The sequence below is a fragment of the Nylanderia fulva genome, unplaced genomic scaffold (assembly GCF_048542155.1).
Source record: "Nylanderia fulva isolate GAGA-0341 unplaced genomic scaffold, ASM4854215v1 Scaffold174, whole genome shotgun sequence".
Taxonomy (NCBI): Eukaryota; Metazoa; Arthropoda; class Insecta; order Hymenoptera; family Formicidae; genus Nylanderia; species Nylanderia fulva.
The window spans coordinates 11,091-28,017 of record NW_028189990.1 but is presented as its reverse complement, the minus strand read 5'-3'; the positions used below and the strand labels follow the sequence as shown (position 1 = coordinate 28,017).

Genomic DNA, 16,927 nt, shown 5'->3' with positions numbered 1-16,927 from the left:
TTGTCACTCTTTAATTATATATATATATATTTACTCATTCTAGCATGGATAGAGGCCAATTACTATCGCACTGTTGTACAATAACTGTGTTAATATAGCCAATGATTATCTTTTTTGACAAGAGAGTTTTTTTTACATAATTTTTATTAATTCCTAAATTTTTATGATGGATTTTATTTTATTATGGATTATTATTATTTTTCACAGGGATTAGTACTAGTGGTTTTTTTCTCTAAATTATTGAATTCAGGTTCATAATTCGATTTTTGTTTTGCGATCTTGCTTAAGTGGCCAATCACTATATTGTTTACCCCTATGTTTATTCGACCAAACGAGACTGTACAAACTGAATCAGCTTACTAAAATTAGAGCATAAATCTGGCAGAATAAACAACGCTTAAAAAGAGCGGTTCAGTGCCAAAAAAGAAGAAGACGAAGAAGAGGTACTGTTAGGTTAGGTTTAGTAATTTGAAATGATAAATTGCAAAATGTGAGATATTTATTAGACAAAGAATAAACTTGCATTTATATCTTTTTGTAATCTTGAAGTTTTTAGATCTGTATTATATATATCCCATCAATTCAATGCGTTAGTCAAAATATAAATTCAGCATGAATATAATTATAAAAAAAATATTTTGACAAATTTATACATAATAATTATATACTTGATAAGGATTCTTGAAGTTTTTAGATCTGTATTATATATCATCAATTCAATGCTAGTCAAAATATAAATTCAGCATAAATAATTACAAGAAAAATATTTTGACAGATTTATGCATAATAATTATACTAATATTACTTTTCTTATTTAATTATTTATGTTGAATTTATATTTTGACTAACATTGAATTGATGATATATAATAAGCACAAATCTAAAAACTTCAAGATTACAAAAAGATATAAATACAAGTTTATTCTTTGTCTAATAAATATCTCACATTTTGCAATTTATCATTTCAACTTACTATTAGAGAAGAAAATAAATATTTTCAATTTTCTGTCGATGTTAAGGCCCGTATTCATAGCCTTACATTTATAGAAATAAGCCTTAAATCATAAGCAATAAACCAACATTATAATATTCGATTTCTATAGATGCGACCTCAATGTGATATTTTTTGTTTTTAAGACTAATAATAAACTAACAAACAATAAAATTAGACCAACAATCATCAACAAACGATTACGCATCGATTAGACCGTTTTTTAATTAAAAATGAGATTTTCCAGCGAACTTAATGCTAATTTTTCTATTTTAATTTTTAAAAAATATATAAACCAACAAACGTTGCAATTGGGCCAACAATCACCAACAAACGACCAACATACGATTAAAAAAAAATTTTTAAAGTCGAAGTTGACCGGCTAAGTTAATGGAGCTTTCCGATTGGTTGATATTTTCTATTTCTTATTCCTTGTGACGTCCCGTCTATTTTAAAATTTTTATTTTTCAATATAACTATTGCGCGCTATTCATATTCTCGTAGAAATAAGATTATTAACAACCATTATACTTTACTACTCGCTCTAATCTGACTATTTTAGCATTAATAGATAAAATCGCCAGATCTGGGGTCCTCTACCTAGGAACCAAACATCTCTATCTAGTCCTAACCACGCGACCAATCAAGCACCATCTAGGGACCCCAGAGACGGCATGTAACTAGCGGAACTAACCAGATATTTCTTTACAGGAGTACTTATCAAACACTTATTACAATAACGCCAAACTATAAATAATAAGTAAGATAAATATTAATATAATCAAGCACAAGATATAAGGACTAAAAATGTTAACCCACTCCCTCCTAAAGTAAATTACAATACAACGCGATGTATTATTAATTCCGAAACAACCCTTTTTAGTCAGATTTACAGAATCCTAATCACATCAAATTTATATGATAACTAAAAGAGAAACACTAATCCTTTCAGAATTCATACTGAAACGAAACACGATTCTGTAAGTGCGACTAAGAATTATCCGAGTACACATTTGAATATGTAACCCTTCAAATATTGTATTAATGAATTATGGATCCATAAATAATTTTTGATTTATTTTATTAACTATAAATACCAAATATTATTGATGAAGTATGCCATAATTAACTATAAATATCATATATTATAATTGAAGGATGCCATAATTGACTGATCAATATGCGTAAAAGGATCAAAGGAATACTAAATGTACTGCTAGACATAAGTATTCGTAGAGATCGACTTGGCGACACGATGGCTTGTAACCTGACCTCGTATGACCCCCTGCCGCATTCCTGAGCTTTAGGAAAGAAACCAACACCTTACGCCGAACCAAAGATTTAGGAAGCGAAATATTATCTTTATCATTATAAGCTACAACTCAAACTATCAAAAGCTAGTCCTTGAATCCTTTACAGAATAACGTTGCACGTTCTTTTATTTTAACAATAAAAACCTCTCAATTTTTAATATAATGAATATTCAAGAAATTACAATCTCCACATTTTGTAATGGCTTCTAGGGCACGCAATTTAACCATTTAGTATAAATTATTAATGATAAATATTAACGATTTATAAATAAGCAATTCGGAAACTATTGTAAAAATTCCCATTCGTTTATTAAGAATCGTAATTATACTGCGCCAACGAACCATCTTAGCTGATGGACCACTCTTTACCCCCTTTTTGATGACGCAAACCGAATTCCTACGGAACCATAAACATGTCAAAATCTGAGCACGCCTGGTCCTCCAAAGGGTATATAGTTTGGGCGAGCGTGTAGCTTAGCTCGTTAATTATTGTTCTATCAATATCGCGAATCGGGAGAGGATCGTTAAGACGGAATAGTTATTAGGTGTTATAATTATATTGTCTTTTACTGCGTTTATTCGGATTATCAAATACAGACTTTTTCTCTCCACCGAGAAAAACCGTGTATCGCGAGCGCGAGTCAAAATCTATCTGCCCTTCGAGGCCGCGTATTGTCTTCTTTCTCTCGATTTTTCCACGACCTTATTTTTATTTTTAGGTGATTAGCCTATGTATTATTTTGACGAACTTTCGCTTTTTATTCTGTTCGGAAATCACAATCTACCTTCGTCATGCTAGACGCTTATTTATTTATTTATTATTTTGTGTCACCAGTCGCGATATCCTTAACACTCGTCGCTTGTCATATATTTTTATTTCGTGTACATTTTATTTTATATATATTTTAATATTCTTGTGGCATTTATCGCCACAATAGTATAAACCGCGGATTTGGCGTCCTGCAAGCACTTCGCTTCTCGTCAACCTCTAGAATAGGTCATTTCGTATTACTATTTTCTAAATTCTAAATTCTACACTTAGCCGATTACGGTTAATCTAGTTTTTGTGTCACTTAGTACTTAGATTTTTCCTGCGAATTCTTATGTTAGTTATCATTCTCGTTAACTCATCTGATAGTTTAAATTCGTAAATTCCAAATTGTACGATTATAAGTCAAAGACTTAGAAATTGTTCATAAATAAGAAATAAAGAATTAAAATTAATATAAAATCAGTGCACGTCTGTTCTTCCAATTCCACCCTGAGACCGAGGTCCCCAGGAGAACCACAGCCCAGGCATAGTCACCAGGAACAACAGAGCAGATCTTTATCTCCGTGCGAAATCAAGTAAGAACTAATCCTTTTAATCCTTGATCTAATTTATAATCTCCTAATAACTAATTAACTAATATTATAAGGATGAACATATCCTTGTAAATGGACAGCCGAAAACGCAACCTTGTACATAAGAAGAAGTGTACACGCCCTTCAATAATTAGGAAATACAGATCAATCGCGACTACTTTCTCGAGTTTTCAAGAGAGATTATCCGGAGATAAACAATTACCTGAGTCTCAAGAGGTGATCTCTTCTGATTTACCCCAAGGTTCCGAATCAATTGACAATTCTCAATATAAAATAGAACCTTTATTTCCAATCCCCCTTAAGGAGATTGATAATATAATCAACGAATTAATAGAATCGTCTAAGAATTCCTATCAAGATTTTCCACCTTTCGAGGACTATAATTTTTTTGCTGTCTCTTTACCAGAATTGGTAAGCTCAGGACCGATAGAACCTCCCCTTGAAATCGACGACTATTCGAAGTATCTAAATTTTTAATAATCTCAACTCGCGATTATTTACCGATTATTCTAAATGTTCAAATCCTTGATAATAGACCATTATTTTATTTTATTAATAACTTACTTTAACTTCATATCTTATATCCTAAATAGGAAATACGATTTTGAATTAATATTAATTTTCCTGGATGATATTATATATTCCTACGAACATTCCCTATTCCTAAAATTCCCCAGATCCGAAAAGTCAGTTCCAGCTCTCGGCGCACCCAGGGTATAGTCGGTGCATCCAGATTGCCCTAAATAAATAGAGAGCTAACCCTTTCTTCCTAGACCTAGAGTAATAGAGGAGGAAAGAAGGTCACTCAGACGTGACATCCTTGTGACGTCCCGCCATTGGTCGAAACTCTAATTTTTTCGCGCTAACATCATTTCTTGCGAGAACCTATATAATCAACAATTTTGCGAATGATGTAACTTAAAATTAGACGTTTTTATCATTTATCGTTAGTAAAACTAGCATAGGGAATCTTCTAGTTGTAACTAGTCTAAGGACTAGCAACGCGACCAATCCAACGCAACAAGCGCATACCTATAAATTACTAGCTGTCGCCATCTCTTGCAACCCTAACGACATGAAGTGCGAAATATAATCAATGTGTGCAAACTTATTAAGGGTCGACAGACGACATGGTGGAGACGCCTATCGGCCGGCCGGGAATTACGGATTCGTTTATCCCAGATATTAGCCAAAATACTTAATGAATCTTATTAAATTTACGATATTCTTAATCAGTAGGATTGTCCGCAGGGAGACAAAGATTGATTTTTTGGAAAAAAGATGAATATAAAATTCATAATATAACTTGGGGAGATGCGCAGCTAGCAGCGGGTAAGGTTGGGTTAACCACAAGATCGTATTTAATTTATTATAAATTCTTAAGAGCAATAATGCAAAATCTGACTCTCTCTTTGCCTCCTTGCTTTATTATATACAGAATATATTAAAAAATATTTCACGAACCTACGTAACTTCTTTTTATGTAATATCTGGGATAAACAAATCTCACTAGATCTATACTTATGGGGAAATTTTTGTGGTAACATACTGACAGCTTGACAAGGAGAGAGTATCATTCTATCTTTGTCTCTCTTGCATTTGATATGTATAAAATCAATATAAATACAAAAACCAATATATTATACACACGAATGAGAAATATTTTATATCTGCTCATTATATATGAAAATATAAAAGTAATGCAAATTAAATTTCACATTTATTTATAATAGTATTGTGAGGTAGTAACACATGGAAATCTTATAAGATGAATGCTGTACATCGATTAGCGTAATATTATGATTACAAGTCGCAATAAATGATTTTGCTAATATATTATTTTGAATAAAAATTTTATAAAATCAAATAACAATAAAATGAATAAATTTTATTCATTCTTTGTTTTTTTCTATTATTTTTTCTATTTGAATAAAAGGCGTATCGTAAGTAATAGATAAATAATAATTTATTTATATATATGTATATATTGAAATTAATTGTATATACATATATATATATATATATATATATATAATCTACAAAATAAAAAAGGCAATAAAAGCTACATAAGTTCTATACTAGAAATATATTTGTGAAACGATTTATAACATAAATTATTAAAAATTATACAGAAGTAAGTTCAATTCGTCGTACGTTTCGGTTGTCTTTTCCAACCTTCTTCAGCGCAATTAATAATTAAAATATTAGTATAAATTAACAATAAATTATTCATCGATGTCATTATAATAAAAATAAAAATGTCCGGAGTCAAGTCATATGCTAACGCCCGAGATCAACGCATTTATAAAGCAAGAGCATTTTTTTTTTTTAGTATATATTCTATTTCTCATAACGTCATTATATGTAATAGTCGCGAAACAGATCTCTCGCTAATTGTTCTGTTAGGAGGTCGGTTGCGAATCTCGATAACAGCTATTGTTAATATGTAGTTAGATCGAGTAAGATGTTATATTGTGACGTGGAGGCTTACACATGTTAATAGCTCGAGGTAACAATAACGTATGCTACCTTAACGTATGTTACAATTACGTTATTGTTACCTCGAGCTATTAACATGTGTAAGCCTTCACGTCACAATATAACATCTTACTCGATCTAACTACATATTAACAATAGCTGTTATCGAGATTCGCAACCGACCTCCTAACAGAACAATTAGCGAGAGATCTGTTTCGCGACTATTACATATAATGACGTTATGAGGAATAGAATATATACTAAAAAAAAAAAAAATGCTCTTGCTTTATAAATGCGTTGATCTCGGGCGTTAGCATATGACTTGACTCCGGACATTTTTATTTTTATTATAATGACATCGATGAATAATTTATTGTTAATTTATACTAATATTTTAATTATTAATTGCGCTGAAGAAGGTTGGAAAAGACAACCGAAACGTACGACGAATTGAACTTACTTCTGTATAATTTTTAATAATTTATGTTATAAATCGTTTCACAAATATATTTCTAGTATAGAACTTATGTAGCTTTTATTGCCTTTTTTATTTTGTAGATTAAAATTTTCTAAAAAACTTTTATAAATTATATATATATATAAATTTCAAAACGTATTTATATATTTATATAAATTATCTATCTATTTAATCTATTACACACGATACATCTTTTATTCAAATAATAGAAAAAATAATTAATAGAAGAAGAAAACAAAGAATGAAGAAAATTTATTACTTTTATTTTTTTTGTTTTTATATTTTTTTAATTTTTATTCAAAATAAATATATTAGTAAAATCATTTATTGACTTGTAATCATATTATGCTAATCGATGTACAGCATTTATCTTATATGATTTTCATGTATTAACTACCTCATAATACTATTATAAATTATGTAAAATTTAATTTCCATTACTTTTATATTTTTATGTATAATGAGCAAATGTAAAATATTTCTTATCCGTGTGCGTAATATATATTAAAATATAATTATTATATAAATAATTAAATAAATATATAATAAATAATTTATTATATTCATAAAAAAGCGGTTTCGTGGAAATCCTGCCACCCAAAAATTTGCACACGACACCAGGATTTTTCGTTTTCGATGGGTATATAAACCCTAGAAAATCTGGCCGCACGACGGCATTTTATCATAGAAAAGTTACAGTGTACATCTTAAATTGTCGTTAGCCGAGGAGTGCAGCAACAATTTCGTATCATTTTAAAAAGATCATAACGGTTTATAACGCGTAACTCGAAATATAAAACTTTGTCAACGACGCTTAGTCGCTGTAACCCCGCGTCAATTTGTAACTTGGTATATTGTTCAAGTCACGGGTTAGCCGTTGTATGTGATTGTTAGTGCAAGCTCACGCTTATTTAAATAAATGATTAATTTAATAATGCTTCACCATTTCACTTTATTTCGTTCGTCAAGATTATAATATTTGCTGATAATCGATTCGGCGTGCAGATTACAACTGACTCATTTCTTCAGTGTCGGCTTATGCCCTACCACAATTTCTTGCATTCCCCACTTTCTCGTTACTTCTGTACATATGCCCGTCACGTGTAAACGGTCCTAGTCAAACCTATACAGCCGTCGATCTCGCTGACTTTTTAATTTTTAATCGCGCACAATTTGTAACGGCTTAAAAGACGAATAAAGAACTTCAGTACATCGTACAACCTAGTGTTTGATTTCGCCATAAGCACGACCGAGGTCCTTGCGAGGGAGCAAAACTGGCCAGGCACATCACAGGCCTACGAAGAGTTCGTCGTCTTAAAGGTAGGAATCTGTTAATCACGCAGATCATCCAACACTCTAACATTACATAAAAATTCGAACGAGTTTCGAAGGTCGCGCAGATTTCTTTCAATAATTATCCAATCGTCCTATTAATGAGAAAATACGTCAATATTAGATGATAGATTTTAACATAAAGACAGAACTCCTTTTATTACTCTAATAATTTCCTTCGTTCGCATCCTCATATTTCCCGCCCCCGAGCACTGAATAACGCACCGGAGGCAACTCTCTTATTATAACACCCTGATTATTCTCTGCCCCCGAGCACTGAATAGCACACCGGAAGCAACTTTCCTATCAATGCCCTGATTATTTCCTGCCCCCGAGCACTGAATAGCGCACTAGAGGCAACTCTTCTATTTATGCCGAGCGCCTTGTCGCCTTGATGTAGATCGTCTCCTCAACTTCCGAGAACTTCAGTATCTATGCCGACCACCTTGTCGCCCTGATGTAGATCTTTTTCCTCAATCTTCTCCTTCCTAATAAACGATTCCAGGAGATCAATAAATTAACAAATGTTATTCTGATAAATTCTTCAGTTAATTGGATCTGGTTCAATTAACGCAATCTCCCTCAGTATATCCTCCTCATTAGTATCCTTATATTAAATTGATAACCATTTTCCTTCTATTCTATAACGTATTATAAATGAAAACATTAAAACAGAAGATCGCACGTCGGAGTAACCGTAATTACAGAGCTGGAAAAAAGGCTCGTGCTAACCGCGCCACATCTACTCTACGTTCGCTCAGGCGACGGTCACCAGACAATAAACCTCGCATCAAATCGTGTGAAATAGTTGCCATTTCTCCGGAGACTATAAAAAGATGAAAGACTTCACCTATTCAACTAAATCTCGACAATAAACTCGTAGCAAACAAAGGAACTCCCCCTCATACTGAGATCAAACCCTCGATCAACCAACCTCCTAATTCCCTTGAATTCTTGACTCCTGAACTATCAAGTTCAATTGATTCTTCGATAGAAGAAGCACATAATTATTTTAATCTCAGAACTAACTTCCCCGAGTTATCACCAATTCCAGACAAAGAAATTCCCTTTGACTCCAGGATAGAATTCTTGCCAGACGAACTATCTAATATATTTAGTTCAGAACCTGATTCTTCAGAGCAGTTATTAATCACAGAATTACACGAATTGGTATCGCAAGTGGAAAGAAATATTTCCCCGGAACAATTTTTTCCTACGCGAATAAAGTACAAACAATAAAAGACCAATTCTCAGAACAGTTACTAATTGCAGAACTGTGTGATTTAGTATGACAAATAGAAGAGGATACTTCTCAGGAACAAACTCATCGTAAGGACTTGCATACAATCATTAAAAGATCATTCCAGACAATTTACTTGAAATCGATCAATATGCTTTTGGGTGAGCGTAGCTTAGCTCGATAATTATTGTTCTGCCAATATCGCGAATCGGGAGAGGATCGTTAAGACGGAATAGTTATCAGGTGTTATAAGTATATTGTCTTTCACTGCATTTATTCGAGTTATATCAAATACAGACTTTTACTCTCCACCGAGGAAAACCGTGTATCGCGAGCGCGAGTCAAAATCTATCTGCCCTTCGAGGCCGCGCATTGTCTTGCTTCTCTCGATTTTTCCACGACCTTATTTTTATTTTTAGGTGATTAGCCTATCTATTATTTTGAAGAACTTTTGCTTTTTATTCAGTTCGGAAATCGAAATCTACCTTCGTCATGTTAGACGCTTATTTATTTATTTATTATTTTGTGTCACCGGTCGCGATATCCTTAACACTCGTCGCTTGTCATATATTTTTATTTCGTGTAAATTCTATTTTATATATATTTTAATATGCTTGTGGCATTTATCGAAACAGTATCCCCCTTCTAGTGGTTTTCTAATTTTTTTTTTTTTTTTTTTTTTTTTTACCGCGTGTTGTTGCACAATTATTTTATTACCGCCTATACGTCGATTCGAGTCGTCATTAGTCACCGCGTCAATGTATAATCTTGCGTGGAGAGATAAAAAAAAATAAATAAATAAATAACAATATAAATTAAAAAATTTTGTCCGACACGCAGCGTTACATCATATATCGATCCGGAAATCGGACCCTTCGACCGCTCCTCGTTTGTGTCTCTCGTCCTTCACTTGCTGGCTGCGCCTTATTCGACTGCTCCGGGTCCAGTCTCATTTCTCTGTCTCCAGGAGTCCTTGCCGTCGGTGACGCTTCGTTAGCCTGTTTCTCTGAAATCAAATATGCTGGTTTTAAACGGTCGATGGATATCGTTTGCTCTTTGCCGTGCATACGCACGACAAAGGTTTTTTCGCCGCGTCGAATCACCGTGTAGGGCCCATCGTATGGCATCTGTAATTGTGTTTTCGGCCCGTCGTGCCGAACAAACACGCTCTCCGTGGTTCCCAGCTGCTTGTATACAAACGGGCGTCGTTCTCCGTGCTGCGTGATCTCGACCGGCCGGACCTCCTCGAAATGACGTCGCAACTCCTTCATGAAATTGCTGGCGTCTCTCTCCTCGCCGGGCTGCTTATTCAAAAATTGTCCTGGCAGTCTGAGCGTCTCTCCATATACCAGCTCGGCCGCCGTCGCCTGCAGATCGTCCTTCCACGCCGCTCTTATGCCCATCAGAACCGTCGGCAGCACATCCGTCCACCGGTCCTTCTGATGGCACTTGATCGATGCTTTTAATTGGCGGTGTCATCGTTCTACCATGCCATTGGCTTGGGGGTGATAGGCAGTCGTCCTCAGGTGGTTAGATCCTAGCAATCCGCTCAACTCCTTGAAGAGGTGCGCCTCGAATTGCCGTCCCTGGTCGGTTGTTATTCTCAACGGCACGCCGAATCTGCTTATCCAGCCGTGGTAGAATGTCCTTGCGACTGTCTCTGCCTCCTGGTTCTCCATAGGAAACGCCTCCGGCCAGCGCGTGAATCGGTCGATGCAGGTCAAACAATATTTGTTTCCGTCCGATATCGGCATATTAATAATATCCACGTGCACATGCTCAAATCTTTGACTCGGTAACTCAAAAATGCCTCTCGGTGATTTTACGTGGCGTGTAATTTTCGCTCGCTGGCACTCGATGCATGCACGTGCCCATGTACTGCAATCCTTTTTTATTGACGGCTAGACGTAACGCTGTGTCACCATCTTCACCGTCGCTCGTATCCCCGGGTGTGCCAGTCCGTGTAGTAAATTGAATGCGGCCCTCCGAAAAGGCCTTGTCAAAAATGGTCTCGGAATCTTTGTCATTGTATCGCACCATATCGTAGTGCCTGCGCCTGGAATCTCTATTTTTTCCAATTTGAGTCCGCTCGTGCCCTCGATATATTCGTTACACTCCGCATCGTCTTCCTGCGATCTCGCGAGTGCCTCGTAATCCAGCGATGTTTTCACTTCCTCGATGCGCGATAGCGTGTCCGCCACCACGTTCTCTTCTCCTCTTACGTGTCGTACGTCCGTCGTAAATTTCCCGACAAAATCCAGATGCCGAAATTGTCGCGGCGTGCATTTTTCGGGCTTTCTATGAAATGCATACGTGAGAGGTTTGTGGTCCGTATAAATTGCAAAGGTCCGTGCCTCGACCATGTGGCGGAAGTATTTGATGGCTAAATAAATCGCCAAAAGCTCCCGATCGAATGCGCTGTATTTCGCTTCCGTCGGGCTTAATTTTTTTGAGAAGAAGCCCAGTGGTTCCCATTCTTCTTTTGCTCGCTGTTGTAGTACGGCTCCCACGCTGCTGTCCAATGCATCCGTGAATAGGGCGAGCTCCGCGTTCACCTTCGGGTGCGATATCAGGGTAGCTTGCATCAAGCTATTTTTTGCGTCCTTGAACGCCTGTCTCGCTGCCGGCGTCCACTTAATGAGCGTCTTTCCTTTAATATCGCCATGCAGTAACTCGTTTAACGGCGCCTGAATTTCCGCGGCTTTTGGCAGACATCTCCGGTAGAAATTAATCATTCCCAGATATCGCCTCAGTTCTTTCGCCGTCTTCGGCTCCTCGAACTCCTCGATCGCCCGTACGCGCGCCGGCAATGGTCGCGTGCCGTGTCCGCTCACTTCATATCCGAGGAATTCGACTTCCGCTTGTCCGAACACGCACTTTCCCGGATTAATCACGACGCTATATGTTTGTAAACGCTCGAACAATATTTTAAGGTATTCGCTATGCTCTTCGGCCGTCGTTGACGCGATCAGAATGTCGTCAATGTACGCGTAACAAAAGTCGAGTCCGCGCAAGACCTCGTCGATGAACCGCTGGAAAGTCTGCGCCGCGTTTCTCAATCCGAACGACATAAACCGGAACTCGAACATGCCGAACGGCGTAGTAATCGCGGTCTTCGGAATATCACTTTCCGCCACCGGTATCTGGTGGTACGCGCGCACCAAGTCGATCGTCGAGAACACCCGTTTGTCTCTTAATTCCATAGCGAAATCCTGAATGTGCCGGACCGGGTACCGATCCGGGATCGTCCGTGCATTTAACGAGAGATAGTCACCGCACGGTCGCCACTCTTCGCCTCTCTTCGGCACCATATATAGCGGAGACGCCCAACTACTCTTCGACGGTCTCACGATTCCGAGCTCCATCATTTTTTCAAACTTCTTTCGCGCCGCGGTCAATTTATCCGGCGCAAGTCTCCGCGGTCTGCACACTACCGGCGGCCCCGGGGTTGTCTCGATAAAATGTTTCGTGTTATGTCGCACCTCTTTCGGGCGCCCGTCAGGTCGTACGATGTCCGGATAACACGCTAAGAGTTTGTGATACGGCGTTACTCCCGTCTCCGTTCATATGGTCGGCAATCCGCACTGTGCGCTACGTCCCCCGGCTACGAGTTCCGTCGCCTGATCGACTAGCCGACGATTCCGCAAGTCCACCAGGAGTCCGTAATAGGACAGAAAGTCCGCGCCGATAATCGGCCTCGACACATCTGCGAGTACGAATCAGTCACGTAAAGTTCCGTCGTAATCCGAGATTCAACGTTAACGTCTCGGTTCCGTAGGTATGGATCACCGTTCCATTCGCTGCAGATAACTCGTACGTCGATTTCTGCCGCGGCCCACACACCATCCTGCGAGGAAAAACGCATAGGTCTGCGCCTGTATCCACGAGGAAGTTAATTCGCGTGTCGCGGTCAGTCACGAACAGACGGCGCGAATCCTGGCCTTGATCACCGGCCGTCATCAGTGACGGGCCATCGCGTTTCCCTGCGGTTGTCCGGCACACGGGGGCTCACATCTTCGTGCGTCCGGTCCGAATCTCCAATGGTAGTAACACAGACCGTTTGACGCGTGACCACGGACGCGAGAGCGCAATCGCGAACGCTCCCGCCCGCGACGACCACCGCCGTCGCTTCGGCGAGGTTCTCGCTCTCCTAACGCCTCGATACATTTTCGCAAGCCGGTCATTTGTTCCGCGAACTCTTGCTGCATGGCCACACGCATCTGTGTCATCTGCACATTGATTCTCGCCTCCAATGCAGCCATTCCGTTTCCGTCGGCACCCGCGAACGTCGTCGGCCGAGCCGCTTCCGCGACGTGCACCGCGGGCGCTCTCGTTGCCTCCACGATCGCGTCCGCCATATCCGCGAGCGTCTCCAGCGTATCTCTCACGCGCGTTACGAGATGCGGCTACAAATAAACAGGTAGTCGACTCAACCAAATGGTTCGCAGGACTTCATCCCCGACGACATTACCGGCGAGACCTCGAAGGTGCCGCAAAAAATGTGTCGGTTTGCGGTCGCCTATCTCCTCATGCTCCAGGAGCCGTCGCGTCTTGTGCTCCTGCAATAAACTTAGTCTTTTTATGAGCTCGCATCTTAAAGTTTCGTACGCGCGTTCCGCTGGCGGGTTTATTATTATGTCGCGTATCTCCATCGCGTGTCGCGGACCGATCGCCGTAAGAACGTAACCGAACTTGGTCGCGTCCATAGTAATTCCAGCGGCCTGGAAGCTCCGATCTATGATATTAAACCACAGTTCCGGATCCCCGGAAGTAAATTCCGGCATCCTCATGCCTACGCGATTTACCTCGGCGCCCGCCATGAACAGGCAAGGTCGTTCAACCGCTTGTTGCGTCCCTGGCACAGACAGTGCATCTCGTCTCGACTGCTCGATTTGTATTAACGGAGGAGCAGCCCCATCGTCACGCGTCAACACCATACTGTCACTTTTTCAAAAAATGCACTCTCCAAGATCCGTATCACGATTCGCGGCAATATCCACAGCACTTCGCGTCACCTTGATCACGTCGGGGTCACCACTTTGGGTGAGCGTAGCTTAGCTCGATAATTATTGTTCTGCCAATATCGCGAATCGGGAGAGGATCGTTAAGACGGAATAGTTATTAGGTGTTATAAGTATATTGTCTTTCACTGCATTTATTCGAGTTATATCAAATACAGACTTTTACTCTCCACCGAGGAAAACCGTGTATCGCGAGCGCGAGTCAAAATCTATCTGTCCTTCGAGGCCGCGCATTGTCTTGCTTCTCTCGATTTTTCCACGACCTTATTTTTATTTTTAGGTGATTAGCCTATCTATTATTTTGAAAAACTTTTGCTTTTTATTCTGTTCGGAAATCGAAATCTACCTTTGTCATGTTAGACGCTTATTTATTTATTTATTATTTTGTGTCACCGGTCGCGATATCCTTAACACTCGTCGCTTGTCATATATTTTTATTTCGTGTAAATTCTATTTTATATATATTTTAATATGCTTGTGGCATTTATCGCTACATGCTAATTATCTACATATTTAAATATTTAAGGTATTTCTCAAATGTCATCAGAATGTACTATTGAAGAAAACCGGAAATTAATTAACGAAGAAATTCATACAATAATAAGTATAATTATCGCCCTACTAACAGACGTTTTAGAGGGAAACATCGATTTAGACCAATTTTTCGTCTGTTTAGATAACATTCCAGATCCATTGCACACGATAAACGCGAGACTTCTCGGAAACCGATAATTCGTGTAATCTAAATAATTGTTTAATAATAGGACCCAATGAGGGATTCTCAAGACTCTAATTTTGAGAATTATATAATATTTTCGCTATTGAGTTTATTAATTAACAACTATTTAAATGGGGAAATTATAGTCGATCAATTGATCAGTTCATTAGATAGTTTAGAAAGAATTGCTAGTAGAAATCCTTTTTTCACTAGTAACTAGAATTCCCCATTCCCAACGTCCCAATACTCGGTCCCTAGTTCCACAATATAGTCCGTGCTCTCGGCGTCCCTGAGGTATAGGCTGTGTATGCAGGTTGCCTCATAAAAAATAGAGAGCGCCTTATTTTTTCTAGCCTAAGAATAGAGAAAGTAGGAAGGTCACTAGGACGTGACAGCTTGTTGCGTTGGATTGGTCATGTTGTTAGTCCCTAGATTAGATGCAACTAGAAGATTCTTTATGCTGGTATTACCAGAAAGAAAGATGAGAGCGGCCAGGCCGGCGTTTTGGCTGTTACCGTTTTTACGGGACTGCTTGAAGCGCCCCTCGCACCCGTTTTTAATATCGGAACTAACTGCACACCCATTTTCTGGCAGGGTCGATAAAGTTTGTATTTGGTGCGAGTCCGTGCTACGCCCATAATTTTCGTGTTAACACAGTATCACGTATTCATTCTGTATATGTGCGATCTTTTCTCTTTATTTCGGTCGTCACCGGCATCGTCGCCGTCGTCAAGATCGTTTTCATAACGGTTATTAATATAACGTTTTCTAGACAAAAAAAATAATATAAAATCGTTCTAATGTGTTATACAAAAATATGTTTTTATAAACTTACAGCAGTTCGGGACCTCTTCTCTCGTCAAGCGTTGAAGACGAACTGAAACTGATCATCACAATCGCACGCACACACACACGCGCATCGTTTTTTATTCGCACAGGATTCGCGAACCGTTCGGCGAGATCAGAAAAACGCGGCAAAGAAACACTTCAACGTAATCCATACGTAAACATACATAATATCTGACATATTTTATTAAAAAAAACAAAGAATATATATATATATTTGTTTCATATATCATATCAATATATATTATATATTGATATAAATAAGTAAATCAATTTTATAAACTCACCACTATTGCGTAACCATAAATCATGTCTCGCACCCGTTTGTAATGGAAATCGAAATAAACGTTTTCCATCTTTTGTCCTAATATTTGTGCAATTTAAATACACACATTTATCGTAAAACCAGTGTTTACTCGACATTGTAAAATAAAAATAATAATTAGCACCAACACCAAAAAAAAAAGAAAATTAAAAAATGCGAAATTAAAGAAAACAGGACACTAACAAATAAACAACTAACACTAAAATAATCTTAATTAAAAAACTAATTATAGTTAAAATTAATATGAAAGAAACAAATATACTAAACACGCGTACACAACACGTAAAATTTATTTATTTCAAGGAAAAACAGCGTAAAGCGATCTCTATCGTATTATAACTCTGAGCGTATTATGCGATGCAATCTGTGGCACAGCGAGTGGACTGATTGTCGTATACAGATTGCAAGAAACATTTGAACTAAAAAAAATTGAATATCTAAATTATGTGTGTGGGCGTTTGCATTAATAATTAAATTCCTTGCAGAATTAAAAAATAATTTATTTTGTTCCATTACAAAAAAAATTATCAAATAATGATATATTGATTATTACACATTTATACACATAATAACTTATTTGAAAAAAGTGAAAAAAAAATCTGAAAAAGGCAGGTGTTTGAACTTGAAATGTCCACGATTTCAGCTCGTCATCTTAGTTGCTCGGCTACGCATGCTACTTGACGTTCTTTTATACCGGCATGATACATTAGGCATGGAAACTTTAAATAATTGTACATTATTGCACGTTGACATTGCACTTCATATTAATAGAAGCGGCGATAAATATTAAATATAATATAATATATATTAAAAATTACAT

At 37.7% G+C, this 16,927-nt stretch overlaps 1 protein-coding gene across 1 annotated transcript; it reads right to left on the bottom strand.

Moving 5' to 3' along the window:
- Positions 1–10,039: 10,039 nt before the first annotated feature.
- LOC146723695 (uncharacterized) lies at positions 10,040–10,600 on the bottom strand. Its single transcript, XM_085481336.1, has one exon. It carries the CDS (start codon positions 10,598–10,600, stop codon positions 10,040–10,042), a length of 561 nt encoding a protein of 186 aa, XP_085337462.1.
- Between the last annotated feature and the right edge of the window lie 6,327 nt (positions 10,601–16,927).